The 19174-nt window shown below is 48.7% G+C and overlaps 1 protein-coding gene across 6 annotated transcripts in view; it reads left to right on the top strand.

Annotated features, from left to right (window-relative positions):
• Slc43a2 (solute carrier family 43 member 2) overlaps positions 1–19174 on the top strand; it is a 40957-nt gene that overhangs the window by 9520 nt on the left and 12263 nt on the right. For all 6 annotated transcript variants that reach the window (XM_038328287.2, XM_038328284.1, XM_038328283.2 and 3 more), the window contains exons 3-7: positions 1604–1811; positions 3071–3126; positions 4160–4236; positions 16894–16986; positions 19027–19160. In XM_038328287.2, the coding sequence (XP_038184215.1) occupies positions 1604–1811; positions 3071–3126; positions 4160–4236; positions 16894–16986; positions 19027–19160 (568 nt within the window). The remainder of the gene's footprint in view (positions 1–1603; positions 1812–3070; positions 3127–4159; positions 4237–16893; positions 16987–19026; positions 19161–19174) is intronic.

Here is a 19174-nt window from a genome sequence, read left to right as displayed (position 1 = left end):
TTCCCCTCTTACTCCCTTTGGCCACTGGGATGTGCTTCATTGTTTCCAGTCATTTAGTAAATAGCAACTGTGGCAAAGGCCCACTTCGATAATGCAACACAGTAGCCAGTAGCCAGTTTCTAGCCTCAGACGCAGCCCAGTGGGCGACTAACCACACAGTCAGGCGCTCACGTGTTGATATAGCGCGGTGTTCCCTGCCACTCTGAGATGCTGCGGTTCTGTTAAATCACCTCCATCCTGAGCCCCAGTCCAACTGACACTAGCAGTAACAGTAGTTATTCACCAAAGCCTTCGTATGCCCGTTGGGAGCTCTCGACTGCTATCTGGTTTTTCTCATGATCCTCCCCAAGGCTCTAGCCGTATATACTATCCATTATATTGTGTCTAGTTCACAGATAAGTAAGCCAACAGGGCAAGATGAAGTCCCATTTCTAAGGCTATACAGCAGGAAACAGGGGAAGGCAGGTTTTGTCATCATAGTCTCTACATGCCCGTAGCAGGGACTTTTGCTCAGAGGCTGGCATGTGCCATTAGTCACCCCAAATGCTTTCTTTTCAGTTACCTTGGGTGGCTCTTAGAGGCCCAGCAGGTTTTATAGTCCTCGGCTGAGCAACCCCCACCCCCCACCCCGTCCTGCAGCCAGAGGGATGCACCTGGGAGGCACACAGTTAATGTTCCCTTGGCTCCTTGGTGGAGCCTCAGAGCTAATCAGCGGGCTTGTTTCTGCAGGATTAGTCAGCATCACTGATGGAGAGAGCCCCAGTCCTATTCCCCACTTGTCCCCATCCTCCCTCCAGCTGGTGCAGCTCTTTTCCCTTCCTTTTCTGGGTTGTTTTGAATCTGGTTGAACTTTGGAGGGGCACTCACGTGTGCAAGTGTGACTCGCACAGCAGGCTCTGGATGTGGTCATGGGAAGAGGTGACCATCAACACGTGTGCAAGTGTGGCTCGCACAGCAGGCTCTGGATGTGGTCATGGGAAGAGGTGACCATCAACACCATCAATAGCTCCAGGAAGAGAAGTAAAAATGGTGCATCTTGCTGGGCAGTTGTGGTGCACGCCTTTAATCCCAGTACTCAGGAGGCAGAGGCAGGCAGATCTCTGTGAGTTGGTCTACAGAGTGAGTTCTAGGACAAGCAGGTGCCTTTACCTGCTGAGCCATTCTGTCCCACTACCAACTCTCCCATTGGACACAGGGTTTCATGTAGCCTAGCCTGCCCTCAGACTCATTATCTGTAGATGACTTTGAGCCCCTGATCCTCCTGCTTAGATAACAGGCATTCACAATCATTCTAGAATGGGAATCCCAGTCTGGGACTAATGGTGGGGTCAAGGGACACATGAAGCCCTTGAAGTTGTGGACAAGACTTTGTGGGTTTTTTTTTTTTATTGGATTCTTTGACTGCTCTGTGATTCTACAAATGTTGTAAACACCTGCATTATTGCTGCAGGGGTCTGGGTGACAGAGCCACATCTTGTGAGTTGGCGGAGCCTTAAGGCTCTCAGAACGAGCTTTGGCTTTCTTAGTGGCAAAATTCTGAAGGAGCATCTGTCTCCTGGGTCTTCGCGAATGCCTACCATATCCTCCTTCTTTGTACACACAGAGAATGTCACCAATGGCACTGTCGGGAGCACTGCAGAGCCAGAGCACGAGGAGGTGAGCCTGGTGAACGGCTGGCTCAGCTGCAAGGCCCAAGATGAGATTCTAAATTTGGCATTCACTGTGGGTTCCTTCCTGCTCAGTGCCATCACCCTGCCTCTGGGCATCATCATGGACAAGTATGGTCCAAGGAATCTCAGGCTACTGGGCAGGTCAGTATGGGTTCCTTGGGGGAAGGATGAGGATAGCAGTCCCCTGAGCTGCATTCCCTGCTGTAGGGAATCTTGGAATGTGCTAGCAGGTGCACCATGGGGCTCCCTCAACACCCTGGGGCAGGGTTCCTTCACTGTGTGACACAGAGTCAGGAGCTACTGTGACTCTCCTGTGTTCTGCATGCAAGCCCCAGGACCTGAACTTGCTGGTCTTGTCTTTAACATTAGTTTTTGGGGCCACCAGGATGGCTCTTCAGGTAAAGATACTTGCCACCAAGCCTGATGACCTTATTTCCATCCTTGGAACCTGCGTGGTAGAAGCTAGAGAACTGACTCCTACAGGTTGCCCCCTGACCTCTCTATTCTGTACCACTATACATGGAATGCACACACCAACATGTGTGTCTATACGTGCCAAAGTAAAATAAGTAGAGAAGAACATTGGTTTCCAAAGACTTGTGGCCTTGTACTTCCTCCAAGAAGAAAAAAGGTTTTAAACATCTATAAGTATATGCAAATGTAGATTAGGTATATATGTATTGTGTGTGTGTGTGTGTGTGTGTGTAGAAGGGGTGAGAGGTGCTGCCCATTAAACTCTGCATATGTGTGCTGGACAAGTGTTTTACAACTGAGTTATAGCCCACATATGCCATAAAAGTTGTGGATGGGGCTCAGTGGTAGAGTGCTTGCCCAACGTGTGCATGGCCCTGGGTTTTACTCCAGCACTGAAAAAATAATAAGAATGAAGTTAATCGATTAATTAAAATGAAGTTTTTTTGGTTTTGGTTTTGGTTTTTGTTTTGTTTGTGGGTTTTTTGAGACAGGGTTTCTTTGTAGTTTTGGAGCCTTAGAACTAGCTCTTGTAGACCAGGCTGGCCTCGAATTCACAGAGATCCTCCTGCCTCTGCCTCCTGAGTGCTGGGATGAAAGGGATGCACCATCACTGCCTGGCATAATGAAATTGCAACAATTATGAAGTGAGGCTGAGGTTGCAGCTCTTGTGAGGTGAAGCACCCGTGTAACACACAAGACCCCGGGTTCAAGTCATAGCCCTGAAAACAGCCCCCAAGAGAGCATCATCCTCCTGGGTCCTCCTGCCTGCCTCATAAGGCACATTCCCTGGTCTCCCTAGAACTGCTAAGTGGTGATTATAAATGTTCTGAAGTGACACACAGTAAATTACTGCCCCCCCCCATAACTTATCTCGTAACAGCACTTGATAACACAGTATCAACAGAACACTTTCTGTTTGGTTTCAGTGCCTGCTTTGCGGTCTCCTGCTTGCTGATTGCATATGGAGCGAGTAACCCAGACTGTGAGTATGCCTTTTCTTTTTTGCCAGAAGCTGGGGGAAGCGCCATCATCCACAGGTGCTCACTGGCCCACCTGCTCTTGGATGCTATCTTTGGCTTGTTGCTCCCTATTCAAGCCAGAAGGGACACCTCTTAGCTGACTGCTCACTTACCTCATGGGTGGCCAGGGCAGCTTTCTGACTGGTGGTCTATTGCCTAGGACTTAGCTCTTTCAAATGTGTGGCTAGTAAGAGGATAATCACCCCAAGCAGAAGTGTGAGAGGTGTTCTCAGGGTGTATGAGGCTCCTGTCTGATCCCCAAACCACCAACCCAGTCCATGGTGGTAGCCTCGCTGATGCCACTTGGAAGACAAGCTTTGTGGACCAGGCCCGGTACAGGACATGGCCTTCCATGGTTCAGAAATGGTAGCTGAGCCATCTCCTCTTCTTCCTCTTTTTTGTTTTAGCACTGGGGATTGAACCCAGGGCTTGTAAATGCCAGGCAAGCTCTCTGCCATGGAGCAACAGCCCAGCTCTTGGACACTTGAGACGGAGGTAGTCCAAGCTTGCCCCAAACATGTAGTCCTCTTGGCTCAGCCCGAAGGCTGGGATTACAGGCATGATACACCACACCCAGCTGAGCCGAGGCCTCAGGGCAGCCTAGGCCAGCCCTTGAAAAACAACTTAGGAAACACCTGGATCCCATCCCCAGTCGAGAACTTTAAGGGCTTTTCGCACAACACCAAAATAGGACCGGAATTTCAGTAACCTCCTAGCCAGCCTCATCCGCGGATTTCCAGGAACCTGGAGTTTTGTTGTCTGTGAACAGATTTTTGGGGTCATTTGATTGGGTCTAGGTCAACAGAAAAGAGAGTGGGCACACGTCTTTTGCTAGAACTCAAGGTCCCTGAGGTAGGCAAGAGGACGAGGGAGTGCTCTCCAGGCGTCACTAACCCTTGATGGCCTGGCCTTTATTTTTAGCTCATCTGTAGCCTTCTCAGTATGGAACACTGTGCTCCTGTGCTCCCCCAATTATGGCTTTCTGTCTGTCCACAGCACTCTCTGTGCTCATCTTCATCGCCTTGGCTCTGAATGGCTTTGGGGGGATGTGCATGACCTTCACTTCATTAACCGTAAGTATTGGTTTGTTAAGGAACGTTTCCAGCTGGGGAAGTGCTGGATTCGGACGTATTGGTTGGCTTCCAGGTCCTTTCTTTCCATTCCCCTGTATGCTTGGATGTCCCAAGCAGTGTTGGGCTGTGGTTTCTCTAGCCTGACAGCAAAGCCAGTCCCATAGGTTCTAAAGCAGACAGGTGTGACTCCCAGGGTGCCTTGCAGCTGCTTCTGGGCTTGCCTTTGGCATGGGGGAACGCAGGTTTCTGTCAGAGAAGAGCCGGGAAAACAAGGGCTGTTGCCCGCGTTGTTTCTTATCATCTGTGGCTGCCGTCCCGAGGCTCTCCAGGAACTCTGGCTAACAGTGCCATTTGTAGACAAGCCTGTCCTGGAACCACCCAGCCCCAACCTTTGCAGGTGCCTGGAACTGAGTGGCAACATTGTGACACTCTTCCTGGCTAAGACACAGATGTCTGGCCAGATAGGTGGCACTGTTTCTTGGAATGTGGAGCATGCTCTTGGCAGGACCACCAGGACGCCACAAAACAGGTTTCTTTTTAAGGAGGACTGGAGGAGGAGCTGAAGGAAGTTAAAGAGGAATAGAAATATCTTTCCCCAAAGGAAGACTGCAGACTTACACAGACAGGCAAGGGTACCATTCCCAGGCTTCTATCAGAGGAGCATTTCCCGGCTCAGTTTACCTCTGAAGAAGGTCTGGGGGTACACTACCACCATGGATGTTTATAGTCTGGTTTTGTTTCCCATTATGCTCTAGTCAGGAGTCAAGCTGTTAAGAGGCCTTTTGTTGAGGTTTTGCTCCAAGAGCGATGGGACCTTTCTGGTCCTTTGATAAAAGAACCTGCAGAGATACTGGCATCTTGGTTACCAGCCTGCAGGCCTACATCTTCCCCGCTCCCTTTTCCTATGTTTTCCCTGGTAGGGAGGATTAACCGTCTGGACCTGTGTCCATGGACAGGGAAAACTCAGTGCAGTCTCTTCGGGAAAGAAGGCCTGGTGTGGGCAGCATGTGTGGTGAGCTCTGGGTGTGGGTGTCTGAGGGTGAACTACACACTCAGCTGGGGGCTCAGTTGCTTCACCTGCTGGTGCCCTCGAGGTGTACTTTGTATCTGTTAGGTCATTTTTATTATTTTTTTTAATCAGATACATTTAAAATCAAAATAGATATCGTCTCCCCTGTCATAATCCCAAAGGGAAATAAATGTTGAAACAGGGAGAAGTGTGTTCGCACTGTGAAAAGTACACAGATTCCACTAGGTTGTGTCAATGTGAAACAGGAGTCAGGCATGGTTCTGTTTGTTCTTGGACAGCATGGAAACCACCAACCCTTTTTTTTTTTTTTTTTTTTTATCAAGATGAAAAATAAAAACCTGGCGTCGCCTTTGTTCTTTTTGTCACATTGGGCATCTGGTAGGGCAGATCTGAATTTCAGGATATACGTTTGAGATGGTCCTGGGACTTGAGGAGCTTAGCAAGTGCAGAGCAATGCTTAGTCATCATGAAGCAGGGGGTAACGTGGGCTGGGCGCAGCTCAGTGGCAGAGTACTTCTCCAGTGTGCACAGGACTCTGGGTACCAACCCCAGCACGGTGCCTGTAAAAAGAGAAGAGCTAGGTAGTGTGGTCCATGCTGTAACACAGCACTCAGGAGGCAGGGGATAACTGCTGTGATTTTTTCTTTCTTTTTCTTTTTTTTTTTTTTTTTTTTTTTTTGGTTTTTCCAAACAGGGTTTCTCTGCAGCTTTTTTTTTTTTTCTTTTTTTTTGGGGGGGGGGGGTTTTCGAGACAGGGTTTCTCTGTGGCTTTGGAGCCTGTCCTGGAACTAGCTCTTGTAGACCAGGCTGGTCTCGAACTCACAGAGATCCGCCTGCCTCTGCCTCCCGAGTGCTGGGATTAAAGGCGTGCGCCACCACTGCCCGGCTTCTCTGCAGCTTTTTTAGAGCCTGTCCTGGAACTAGCTCTTGTAGACCAGGCTGGCCTCGAACTCACAGAGAAACTGCTGTGATTTTAAAGCCATCTTGGGCTACAGAATGAGGCCTTGCCTCTGAACCCCTGGAATAATAAAAAGGACAGCTAGACATGATAACATGGTCTTTCAATCCCTGTGCTTAGAAGGAGCAGAGGATTAGGAGAAGTTCAGGGTTATGCTCAGTTACACGGAAGTTCAGGGCTACCCTGTGTCAAACAGTGACAGCATCCACTCTCAGTTACATAGGAAGTTCAAGGCCACTGTGGGCTCAAGGCTCAAACAGTAACAGCCAAAGACAAACAGAGGAAGAGCACCGTGTGGGGAGTTGCTTCTAAGAAATTCTGTAGGAGCTTTCTGGGGTGACCCACACCTTTAATCCCAGTACTCAGGTAGAGGCTGGAGAATCTTCATGTGTTTGAGGCTAGCTTGATCTACCCATTGAGTTACAGGACAGCCAGGACCATACAGAGACTCTGTCTCAAAAAAAAAAATAAATAAATAAAATAAAAAATAAAAAAAAAGAAAGACATCCTATAGGGCAGAGATACAGTGATGTATATGTAATCCTGGTTCTTTGGGAGATTGAAGCCAGCCTGGCCTGTGTCACATAGCAGAACTCTATCACAAAAACAAGTCAAAACAAAAACATACAAGACAGAAAGCAAGCCTTGATTTTTGCCTGTTTCTGCTTTCTTTTTCATTACTGTCTCTTTAGTTAGCATACAGAATAATAGTTTCATGATGACATTTTCACACCAAGTTACCTTCCTGCTCGTTTATGTTACCTCTCACTGTTTCTACCACTAAAGAAAGCCTGCAGGTAAGAGCTCTTCCTGAGGTTCTGAGTTCAATTCCCAGCAACCACACGGTGGCTCACAGCCACTGGTACCCTCTTCTGGCCTGCAGGCACACATGCAAACAGAACACTGTACATAATAAATAAATCTAAAAAGAAAAAAAAAGAAAGCCTTTAAAATGAAATTGGAAGCTGTTGTCCAAGGTACTTTTAAGAAAAAGGAATGAACCTATAAGTATTCTTTTGACTTTTCTTATTTTGTTGTTGTTATAAATAAAATTTTTTTAATTACTCAGCATTTTGGAAATTTAAATTGTAGGCTGCAAAATTCTCAGTGTCTTATATTCATCAGCCTTAGAATATATTCTTGAGTTTTGTCTGTGCATCAGTTTTATTCTTCCTGGCTTTCTCGGTTTTCTGTATCTACACAGTTCATCTTCCAGTTCCCTGCCTGCACCTAGAGCTCTGCATTCTTCCTTTGTCTCCAGTGGTTATCCTTGCTGTTGTCCGGGTCCCTGCTACCCTGCAGTAGAAACGGACTATAATTCACTTCAGCTAGGGGTGTGTGTGTGTGTGTGTGTGTGTGTGTGTGTGATTGTGTGTGCGCACATGTGCACGCGTGCACAGGTTTCCTAGTAACTCCTGGCTCTCCCACCCACTTCAGGTGCCTGGCCAGGCTACATGTGAGTGGGTCCCATGTAAAGCATTAGGTAGGAGGGATCCATCCTTTTAAGGGAGGTCTAGGTCTTGTCCTCTGACTTCTTTATCTAGAGGGCAGGGGTCAGTGAGCTGCTATTCCAGGCTTAATGCAAACCCCTGCCTGTTTTTATAAACAAGATTTTGCTTGAACCACATCATTTGGGTTTGCTCACGTGTTGCCTGTGGATGCTTTCATGCCACAGAGGCTGTCAGGCTATCGTGACAGAGACCATATGGCCCACAAAGACAGAAATATTTACCGTCTGGCCCTTTATGGAAAGCATTTGCCAGCCTTCAGTCTAGAGTCTCCAAGAAGCTACACTGTCCTCCACCTGAGGGCAAAGGATCAACACCCCCCATGCCTCCCCCCCCCCCAGTATCTCTGGTTGCTCAGGACAGCTTTCCATCCCTTCCCCCAGGCTGGAGGACTCCCCTTGGACATCCCCTTGTCCCATGAGGCTTCCCACGGGACCTGATCCCTCATGGGAATAAACGCTGAGAGGAATAGGAAGCGGCCGTGGAGGACAGACTGAAGCTGTTAGGCAATGTTCCTGGCTTTCTGCTGAGCAGAGCTGAATCTGCTTGTGACACAGCCCAGGCCTTTTAAAAAGCAGAACTGTCAGGCCCAGCTCCCAGAGACACGCACTGGCAGCACAATGGCACTTTCTGTTTGTGTCTGCCATCCGTGTTTTCATTTGGGGGACAAAGGAGTCTTCGAGGTTGTCTTTAGAACTCCCTAAATCAAATCTACCAGGGCTTTTAAACACAGAATGGCTCCTTGATAACCTGGAATGTGGGGGAATGTGTTGTCAGGGAAACCCTCATCGGGGGACTTTCTCAGGCCCAAGGGGCTTTGTATGACCTGGGCTGTGGGCTGTACACCCATCGGTGGAGAAGGGGCCCCAAGTTGGCAAAGTGCCTTTTCCTCATAGACCAGGAGGAGGTGGCCCATAGCTTGTACCCGACCCTCCACCCTCACAGAGCCTTGGGAGTCCATACTCTGTCCTCCACACTGTGGTCTTTTCCTCTAGTGAGGAGGTTCAGAGGCTATCCAATAGTCAGGGCTGGTTCTCTCAGGTCTCTTGAAGCGTGAGGCATGGGCATCCCTGAGGGAGGTACATGCCTGTCCACGGGTGTAAGCACACACCCCATGGTGTGGAGTCTTGGCCTCCCCGGACATCTGGTCAGCACACTCTAGTCTGTTTGCTTAATGTCTCTAGTTTGTACAACCCTTTAGCTCGCTCCATCAGCTGAAGCACAAACACCGGCCGGCGGCTGAGGTGGCGTCTTTGGGCCGCCACCCTACAATCCAGGGCCTGGGTTGCTTAGAGATGGGAGCAGACGCAGCCAAAACTGTGACCATATCTTTTCCACTTCATTACCCTGACCCTTGTCAGTGTGGGCGGGATGGGGAGTTCTGGTCTGAAACCCTCACAGCAAAGTGGTTACAAAATGTTCAGGGGGAAAAAAATCTCTCTGTGGACTTTCCTCATTTTATTCATTGCATTTGGCTTTAAAACCTGAAGAAGAAATGATCCCAGGGGAATTAGATTGGAGTTTGAAGAGATTAGAGTACTCATCCGGCTCTTTAAAGACCCGAGGGAGGGGTGGAAGTCAGTGGCCCTTGGGAGTGGATGGGCGTCCGACAGCTTTTCTGTTCAGCTCCATTTTGCAGCCAGGCAGGGTTTCATTTGCTTCTCTACCTGGAGAGCCCAAGTGCCAGGCGGGTAAAACTCTCCAAGTACTACAGCCCACGTAACCTCTTTCCTATTCCCATCCATACCTTGGGACGCTGAGGCAGTCAGCTGATGGCCATTGGCCTGGGGAAAATGGGCCATCAGAGGGGTTCTATCTCATGAATTTGCTCCACATGACATGTGCTGGGGTTGACAGGAGGCAGTGGGGGTGTTGGTAGGGTTCTGGGCCTGGCAGGTGGAACGGGAGGCAGCTGGGAGAAGGCAGTTTTCCCTCCCTGCCCCTGCACCAGTGAAGCGGAAAGGTGACCACAAGGACCTTCCCATCAAAGTGTGCTGAGGGGTGCCTGCCGGTTTCGGTGAGGGAACAGCCTGGCGTTGCCGAGTCCACTTGTCCAGACTAGCTCCTGGGTGGATAGTCTGGACAAGATAGGCTGGATCCTGGCCTATCTAGGCTTTACTGAACCAGCCACCTGGGGATGAGAGTCATCTCTGCAAAGGGCCACAGGCCTAGAAATGTTAACCCCTACCTACTGCTGGGCTCTCACTTCATCAGAGTCAGGGTGTAGCCCCAAGGCGAGCAGATTCAGGAGGCCTTGGATATGAAAAAGGGGTGTCACTCACCCCATGGCCTCCCCTGGGGGTTCTTGTGAAAAAAGGCATATGGTTTTGGTCATCTTAGGGTCCCTAAGAAAGATGGTCCAAAGTGCTTTTGGCCGTGGCCTCTGGGGATTCTTGTCCAGTGGCCCGAACACCAGGGGAGGGGCTGCCTGCAGCTGCTGTTTTCCCCGCTGGGAATGTGACACAGCTGGGCCTGTTTATGGTGCAGCTGAGGGACTGAGAGAGTGTGAGTCATCAGGCTGAGGCCCGGGAGCCCAGGCATGGAGGACAGGTTTTCCTCGTAGAACAGGGGCAGCAAAGTGGCTGGGAAGAAAGCAAGAGCTGGGAGAGGGCCTTGAACTGCTCTACCTGTGAGTGTGCCCGAGAGCCAGGCAGCAACCTCTGCCATGTTTCCCATGCCCCGCAGCATGGCTCTAGCTGCCTGTTTGGCAGCAGAGCTGGTCTTTCCCTCCAGCAGGCCCTTGCGGCCCTGCTAAGGCAGTTGGCTTCACACTTACTACTTCAGCACCATTTCCCGGCACCACTGTGTCCAGCAAGACTGGGCCGAAGCTAGAGACCCGACCAGTGGGACAGGGGAACCATACCTGGAAGAAACAGGACGAGTCCATCTACGAACACATCCCTGGGTGGTATGGTCCTGGACCCCAGGGGTCAGCTGAGAGCAGAGGCTGGTGGGGCTAAGAGGAGCATCTGGAAGGATGTAAGAGTCCCCAGTGAGCTGGCATAGACAGGAGCCCGGGAGGGAGAGAGATGACATGTGAGGAGAAATGGCTTGAGAGACAAATGGAAGTTACCTTGGTCTGACTGCACTTTTGAATCCTATGTTTGACCTTGAGGGAGTCCTTTGATTCTTAAGTGTTTTTGTTCTAAGATAAGGTCCCACGTAGCTCAGGCTGGCCAAGGGTGACCGAATCTCTGATCCTACTGCCTCTACCTCCTGAGGGCAGATTTCAGGTGTGTGGCCCCGTGCCCAGTGTAGATGCTGAAAGTTTTGTATTCAGTGAGTGAGCATGACAAGGAGTGTTTAGACAGTTGCTTTCAAGGGCTTTAAAGACGCTGTAGAAAGCAGGTGCTAAAATTAGTTGCTGTTATTATACATACTATTTAATGGGAAGGAAATCTGAGCAAGCAGCCCCTGAGCCAGACAGTAAGGGAAATCTCTGGCAGGCGGGACTGCTTTGGAAAGAGGAGAAGGACCCAGACCGAGGGAGAAAACACAATCGCTGTTTACCACTTAGGTACAAAGTAACTAATACCACAGGGAAACCCTCTCTCTGTGCCCTTCCCTCCTGTGGGCGCTCTGACTATTGTCAGGATGTTTATGCTTTGGGTTTCATTAGCCAAGGTCAGCCTTGCTGTCCTTATACTGAGCAGTTTCATCCAGTACAAGCGCTAGGTAGTCGGAAGCCTAAACACACTTGGACTATCTCGCTCTCTGCCTTTCCCCAAGTTTTTGAAGCAGAGTAAAACCCATTTAATCCTGACCAGCCTGGTGCAATTTATTCTCCTGTTTTCACGTCCTCAGTGCTAGGACTACAGAGGCCTGCCATCATACCCAGCTCGATCACCTATTTAAAATACATCTTTTTGTTCATTTTTTGTTTAAAAAAGTATGAAAAACATATATTAAGAGGAAATTAGATTACAAAGAAAAACATAATTCCAATATTGGGCATACTGATTGACTTATTTATTTTTATTAATTTTTAGTTATTATACAAAATAATAGGTTTCATTAGGACATGCTCATATGCATATATTACTGTGCCTTGCTGATATTTGTCCCCTACTCCTTTCTTCCAGCCCTTCTTCCTCACAAAAACACGTTTTCAGTGCTACAGATTAAACCTTGGACCTCACCCATGCTAGGCAAGCCCTCTCCCACTGAACTGACCATCTCAGACCATGACTGGCCTTACTCTATAAAAGAATCTTTGTAGAAGGGCATAATCAGGTTTTTTTTTTTTCATTTATACCTCCATCTGGATTATTTTGAATCAACTACTATTAATTACTATTAATTTAATACATATATGTAGTTAAGTGTGTATTTTAAGTGAGGTACTGAGGATTGGATGTGGGGCTCCAGCACATACAGACCCAGTACTGCCCCCCACCCCAAAAAGCAATTGTCTGAACTCTTTTCATGAATAAATGTAAAAGGACCTACAGTCTAAAACCAAAGCCTTTTAAAACAAGAATGCTGGTGGAGTGGCTAGGTTGAAGGTACGTGCACTGTTGGCGGGGTGTCAATTGGCGCATCTCTTAGGGGAAAGCCGTTTGTCAGCATATTGTAAATCCCTAGAAAGTGTGCAATCCCTTCTCTTCAGGGATTTGCCTTGAGATAGAAGCCACCTGCACCTGCACTTACCTTTCTCTTTCAGGTTAGTCGTTGAGCCGAGTGTGGTAGCTCATGCTAATAATTTAGCTCCTTAGAAGGCTGAGGCCAAAAGATCGTGAGTTCAAGGCCATCACAGGTAATATTTTAATTTAAGACCCTGTTTTTAAAGCAAACTAGCCAGGCCTAGCAGTTTAGGACCTGTATCCTAGTGACTTGGGAGGTCGGGGGTGGAAGATTGTTAAAGATCTGCCTGGGCTGCAGAATGAGTTCAGGGCCAGCCTGGATGAACTGAAGGTGGCAGGCAGGCGGGAGATGGAGTGCAGTGATGGGCGCTCGCCTAACACGCACAGCCTTGCATTATAGTCTCAGTACTGCCCCCATCCCAAATAAAATTTTGTCTGAAATCTTTTAATGAATAAACGTAAAAGGGCGTATGGTCTAAAACCAGGGACATGGCTTCCTAAATTATAGACCGTTCTGATCAGGAAATACGTGCAGTCATTTCAGATTGTGTCAGAAAGGAACAGCAAATAGCTTCAGAAAGCACTTTATAATGATGTATCAGGTTAGAAGGAAAGGTTAGTGACGCATGACTGTAATCCTAGTTCTTAGGGAGGCGGAGGCAGGAAACCATGTTTGCAGCCCCTAATAGCAAGTTTGAAGCTAACCTGGGCTACAGGAGACCCTTCTCCAAAACAAAACAAAACAAACAAAAACGGTGTAGGGGCTGGAGAGATGGCTCAGCAGTTAAGAGTGCTGGCTGCTCCTCTAGAGGACCAACCTGGGTTTGATTTCCAGCACTCCCATGGCACTCACAACCATCTGTAACTCCAGTTTCAGGGCATCCAACACCTTCTTCTGGCCTCCTTGGGTACCTGCATGCAAATGGTGCATAGATATACATGCCGGCAAAACACCCAAGCGCATAGAGTAAAACAAAATATTAGCCAAAAAAAAAAAAAAAAAAGAAAGAAAGAAAGTAAAGAAGCCAAGTGGTAGTTGTACATGCTTTTAATCCCAGCACGCTGAAGGCCGAGGCAGCAGATCTGAGTTCAAGGCCAGTCTGGTCTGCAAAGTGAGTTCCAAGACAGCCAGGGCTGCTAAACAGAGAAAATTGTATACACCTGTAGTTCCAGCTATTTGAAAGACTAAAGCAGAAAAATAACTTATGTCCAGGAGTTCAAGACCAGCTTTAGCAATATAGTGCAACTACTTCTTTAAAAAAAAAAAAAGTTTATGAAACAGTATGTTGGGCTGGTGAAATGGCTTAGGAGGTAAAGGTGCTTGCTGCCAAGCCTGATGATCCAAGTTCAATCCCTAGGACCTACACCGTGGAAGGAAAGACCCAACTCCCACAAGTTGTCTTTTTGTTCCAAATGTTTAACAATAGACATGCATTTCTTTTCTGATTAGGAAAAATATGTATAATTTAAAATACAAGATATAGATGTTGTCAGGAAGCTATCTAACATACTTTACCCGAGGCTCTGTGCTGCCCTAAGAATGACATCCTGGCCAAAATAACACGGTTTTCTTGCTTTGGTAACACTGTTCTAAGTAGGAGGCTGGGTGTGGTGGCCCAGGCCAGCAATCCCAGGACTTTGGGAGACAGGGTAGCAAGACTGAAAGATCATGGGAGACCTTGTCTCCAAAGAACAAATCAGAACAGGAATGCTCCAGACAGGTAGGCAGGAGGCATAGTTCAGAGGCTGCCATTGATCCTGCGCAGGGCAAACAGGTGAACTGCCCTTCTGTCCCTGTCCTGTCCCTATCCTGAATCTAGCGTAAGGAGATCAAGGCTGGGTGGCACACTCATCTCAAGCCCTTGTTATGTTGGCCTCTGTCTTGGGTGAGGGTTAAGGCAGGCTTGAGTAAAGAAAGACAAAAGAAAAGGGCCAGCCACCTTGTGGTCTGCTTTTGGGGGTGTTCCCTAGCTCTCCTGGGGAGGTTCTGCCCAGGACTGCTTGTGATGCAGGGAATTTCCCCTAAGGGCTGCATAGCTGTGTGTGCCTGAGTTCATGCTCACAGCTTCCCAGCCTGATCGTGCCTGGAGGAGGACTGGCGCTTGGCCTCCAGCTGCCCTGCTGATCCCTCTGATCTCTTCCTTCTCCACTTGTCCAGACTGGACTAGAATCCCCTGTGGGTGTGTTTCCCTCTTGCCACATAGGCAGGTGTCATCTTTTGAGTCCCTTCTCCATGGCTCCATATATGTCTTTCCAACAAGTACGCTTTGCTACCCGAATACACGCATTTGGGAACCGCATGCGTTCTCGGAGTGCGGCATTCTTTCCGGGCAGCTGTGCAGCGACCTCAGTTACCTTTCCCACTCACCTGGGTGTGTTTGTGCATATTTGGCCATGTCACATCTCCTTTGTCTCCTATGCCCCCTCATTTGTCACCCTCTAACCTTTCCCAGAAAGTCTAGAACGGTAAGAAAAATCTTTTGGTATGCTAAGAATTTGGAAGAAAACTTGACTGGTCATTCTGGCCTTGCACAAAACTTATAGATTTGTTAATGTTCTTTTTCAGTCCTAATCCACCCCTCTCACAAACAGTCCTTTTCCTTACCAATATTCTGAAAGCATTTCTGATGTATAATGCACATACCATTCATGTCACATAGCGTGTGCACATTGAGTTTTAGTGATTTCACAGAGGTGTGTAAACATCTCCTCCTCTTACTACAACACCCAGCCTCTTCCCTTTGTTCTTTCGAGGCTGGATCTTGCTACTGGCCTGAAATTAACTATGTCTACCAGGCTGCCCTCACACTTGTAGTGATCTACCTGCCTATCTTAGAGCATAGACATTTTCAATTTTTTTGATAATATTTATTACTTTTTATTTAATTGTTAGGAAAACCAGACAGAAATAATAAGAGACAAGCATAGCATTCCAGCTACCCCCATTTTAGTAGCAAGGAATGGGCTTGCAGTGGCCTTTTGTCTTGATAGGGTCTTTCTGTGAGCCTCAGCTGGCCTAGAACTTTGAGGTGCTCTTTCCTTAACCACCTGAGTGCTGGGATTCTGGGTGCGTGCCAATGTGCTCGTCACGCTGATAAAACAAAATGATCCCAGGCAATGAGGAAAGGCTCGCACCCAGGGACTGAACTGAGTGAGGTAGGTGGACATAACTCAAGAGAATGTCCAGGCACCAATGGTACTGGTTTCATGACATGGTATAGGCTCCTGAGAGGGGAGAACTGCTGTGGGGAGGGTGTGCTTTGTCCAGTGTGTTGGATCCCATCCATGACTGTGTTGTGGTAACTTTAAATTTTTTTTAATTCACTTAATTCTGTGGAGGCAGAGAAGCACTCTTGGAGGTCAGAAGATGACTTGGGTATTGATTCTCTGGTGCCTTGTGGATCCTGGGATGAAACTCAGGCTGTCAGGCTTGATGGATGGCAAACACCTTTACTCCCTGCACTGTATCTCAGCGCCCAATGTGTTGTACCTTTATTCCCCCAGATATTTTATGTGTATAAGCGTGTTGTCTGTCTGTACATATGTATGTGTACATGTGTGCAGTACACAGGTCAGAAGAAGGCGTTGGAGTTAAGGATGACTGTGAGCCACCCTGTCAGTGCTGGGAACCAAACCCAAGCCCTCTGCAAGAGCAAGTGCTCTTAACTGCTGAGCCACAGCTCTAGGCCATGGTGTGGTGTCTTAACAGGCTTGAGAGTCACGGGGTTCGGCCTTAAAATCACTTCAGATGGGCTTGCTCTTGCTCTGCATCCATGCTCAAAGTGCTCATGGCGAAAACAAACCTGAGTCTTCCTAATTCCTAATCTTAGCTTTCTGGAGATACCTGCCAGGTGACTCCCAGTTGGAGAGAATCCTCTACTTACACCAAAGAACTCAAGCAGGAACTGGGGAGCCACGTGTCTTGTTAGGATTGTGATTGGTGCCTTCCAGAAGCATACTTTCAAAACCGAAAGCAGCTTTTGCTGACATCTGGTCCTTTCTGGGACTCTTGATATTTTTATTTATAAAATGACACTCATTTCCCCAAATAGAGTCTTATTTTTAACGGGCTTCTCTTTGAGGGGTGCCTAAGGCTCACAGCTTTGCTCTCTGATATCTCCTTCAAATACGGTAACTATGGTAAGGTAAATATGGTAAGGTCTGTGTCAAGCGTGGTGGGGGAGTGTGCAGAGAGTCAATGCCGTGTCTTTTCTTCTTCCTTACCTCTGCCCCTTCTCCGTCTCTGTCTGGGAAGGGAAAACTTGCAATTAGTGGCAATTGCCTAGTCTGCTATGCTGTGAATTCCACAGAGGGAGAGCAGGTGAGACGTGAGGCCTGGCTTTTGCTAGCTGCTCTCTTCCCTCCTCCCTCAGGCCAGTCCGACTCAGCCCAGGACAGCAGTGATTGCAGTCCAACACAAAGTCATAAGCTTACTCAAAACCAGACCTTCTTGTCATTCTTGTAAGCTCAATTGCGTAGCTCTCTGGTATGAATTTTGCAGATGACAGTGTTGTCACAATGTCAAAGATGAGACACACCTGTGACCTAATCTTTTCTTTCCTCCGTCCATCCCCTCAGCTGCCCAATATGTTCGGTGACCTTCGATCTACGTTTATTGCCTTGATGATTGGATCCTATGCTTCCTCAGCAGTTACTTTCCCAGGAATCAAGGTGAGGGTGTGGCCAGCCAGTACCTCCACCCCAACTCATGCTTTATCCTAGCATTTGGGCAAAGCCCCCCCTTCCCCAAGCCACTGCAGCCTCTCTGAAGAGAAATAATTATGGGCATTAGGGATGGCCCCTCAACTGCCCCTCCCACCTAGGCAGGATGCACCTGGCAACACAGGAGCAAGAAAAGAAAACCGCTGGGCTTTCAGGGGGAGGGCTTGAGTGTGTACTGTGGTGTGTGACCACAGGCTGCCTGTGGAAGGGAAGGTAGGGTGAGTGGGCTGGCCTCTGGTCCTGGGAGTCTCTGGCCTGTTGGTGTTGGGTCCACACTCCCCATTAGCCAGAGCTCTGCTGGCCGCCAAGTTGCTTCAGCTGTTTCCCTCCCAGGCAGGATTCTGAGCCGGTGGAAGTCACATGGGATCAGGAAGAAGCCCAGGCTCACAATCTCCTAGGCTCAGGTCCCTCCCCTCTTGTGTTGCTCTGTCAGGGTGTCACCAGGGGCTTTGCCCTCCCGAAGCACTGGCATCAAGGTGAAGGCAACTCTAGGGATGTGGGGTGAGATGATGAGAGGGAGCCACGGGTGTCGGCTGGAAGCTGGGAATCCGTATGGTAGGTGGTAGGAATCGGCCAGCCATCCTGTAGACTTTTTCCTGCTCCTGGATGGTAGAGGAAGCAGAAGTTCCTCATCTTCTGTATATACGTACATGCTGGGCTCCATCCTAGGGAGCTGGGCAGCTACAGGCTAGGACACTGAGGGGACCCTCACATTGGATCTGGGGAGAGCTGAGGATAATCAAGACAGGCCTGTGGACCCAGACCTATAATCATAACTACTAGGGAGGCTGAGGCAGGACAGGATAGCAAGTGGGGCTACAAGGATGGCCTACTCGGGCTACAGAGCAAGTTCAAGGACGACCTGGGCAAGGAAGTCAGGACTTGTCTCACCGGTTTTTGTTTGTTTATTTTTTTTTGTTTTGTGGGTGTTTGCTTGTTTGAGACAGGGTTTCTTTGTGTAGCCTTGGAGCCTGTCCTGGAAGTAGCTGTGTAGTCCAAGATGGCCTTGAACTCCCAGAGGTCCACCTGTCTCTGCCTCCCCCGTGCTGGGATTAAAGGCAGGTGCCACCGCTGCGCTGCTTGACTCCCAGTTTTTCAAGGGCTAGAGGTAAAGCTTATTGGTAGATACTTGGTCAGCACACAGGAGGCCCTAAGTTTGCTTCCTAGTTTAAAAAAAAAAAAAAGACAGTCAATGCTAAAATGCACAGCAATCTGTCCTCCGTCAAGATCACCACTTACCCTGGCCAAAGCACCCTCTGCGAACAGTGTCAAGGCCTGTCCCACGGAGGAGCTAAAGGGGCCGTGTCCATCAGTCTCCAGAGTATCTTGGAGCACCTGCCATGTGTGTTCTTAAAGGCGAGAGAAACATCAGTGGATGAGGCTGCCAGACCCCTGTTCTTGGGGAACTGGACTGATAGTCGGTGAGCCCAGCAGCAGAAAGGCTAGGCTGCTTGTGGAAGCAGGGGATCAAGTGTTCAAGACTCCATAGTGAGTTTGAGGCCAGCCAGGGCTACAATGAGAACCTGTCTCAAAACAAAGAAGAAAAACCCTCAGGAGGAGAACAATCTTAGCCAGCTCTGTTCTCTGTGACCCTGTGAGACAGGCATGGCAGCGATAAAGTGGTCACCTCTTAAGATGGTGACATTTGTAGCCAGGCAGCGGTAGCTTAGACCTTTAATCCCAGCACTCGGGAGATGATCTCTGTGAGTCTAAGGCCATCCTGGTCTACAGAGTAGATTCTAGGACAGCCAGCGCAACACAGAGAAACCAGGTCTCCAAAAATCAAAGCCAAAAAAAAAAAGTGACATTTGGTTCGACTTGGATTCCAGGGACAGAAAGGTTGGGATTAGCAGAATGCAGGGTTTCTGGTCACTAAGCAGTTCAGCTCACAGGGTTGTGCCTTATCATACAGCCCAGACAATGGCAGCTCCGCTCCCAGCTGTCCCTTGCCCGTTCTGGCTTCCCACTGATACCTCTGCCCCCTGACAGCTCATCTACGATGCCGGTGCCTCCTTTATTGTCATCCTGGTGGTTTGGGCTGGCTGCTCTGGCCTGGTCTTCTTCAACTGTTTCTTCAACTGGCCGCTAGAGCCCTTCCCAGGACCAGAGGACATGGACTACTCGTAAGTCCGCCCGT

Source organism: Arvicola amphibius, chromosome 4 (genome assembly GCF_903992535.2).
Source record: "Arvicola amphibius chromosome 4, mArvAmp1.2, whole genome shotgun sequence".
In the NCBI taxonomy this organism is placed as follows: Eukaryota; Metazoa; Chordata; class Mammalia; order Rodentia; family Cricetidae; genus Arvicola; species Arvicola amphibius.
Note: the sequence above shows the minus strand (reverse complement) of the source record. Positions and strands in the feature narration are given on the sequence as shown.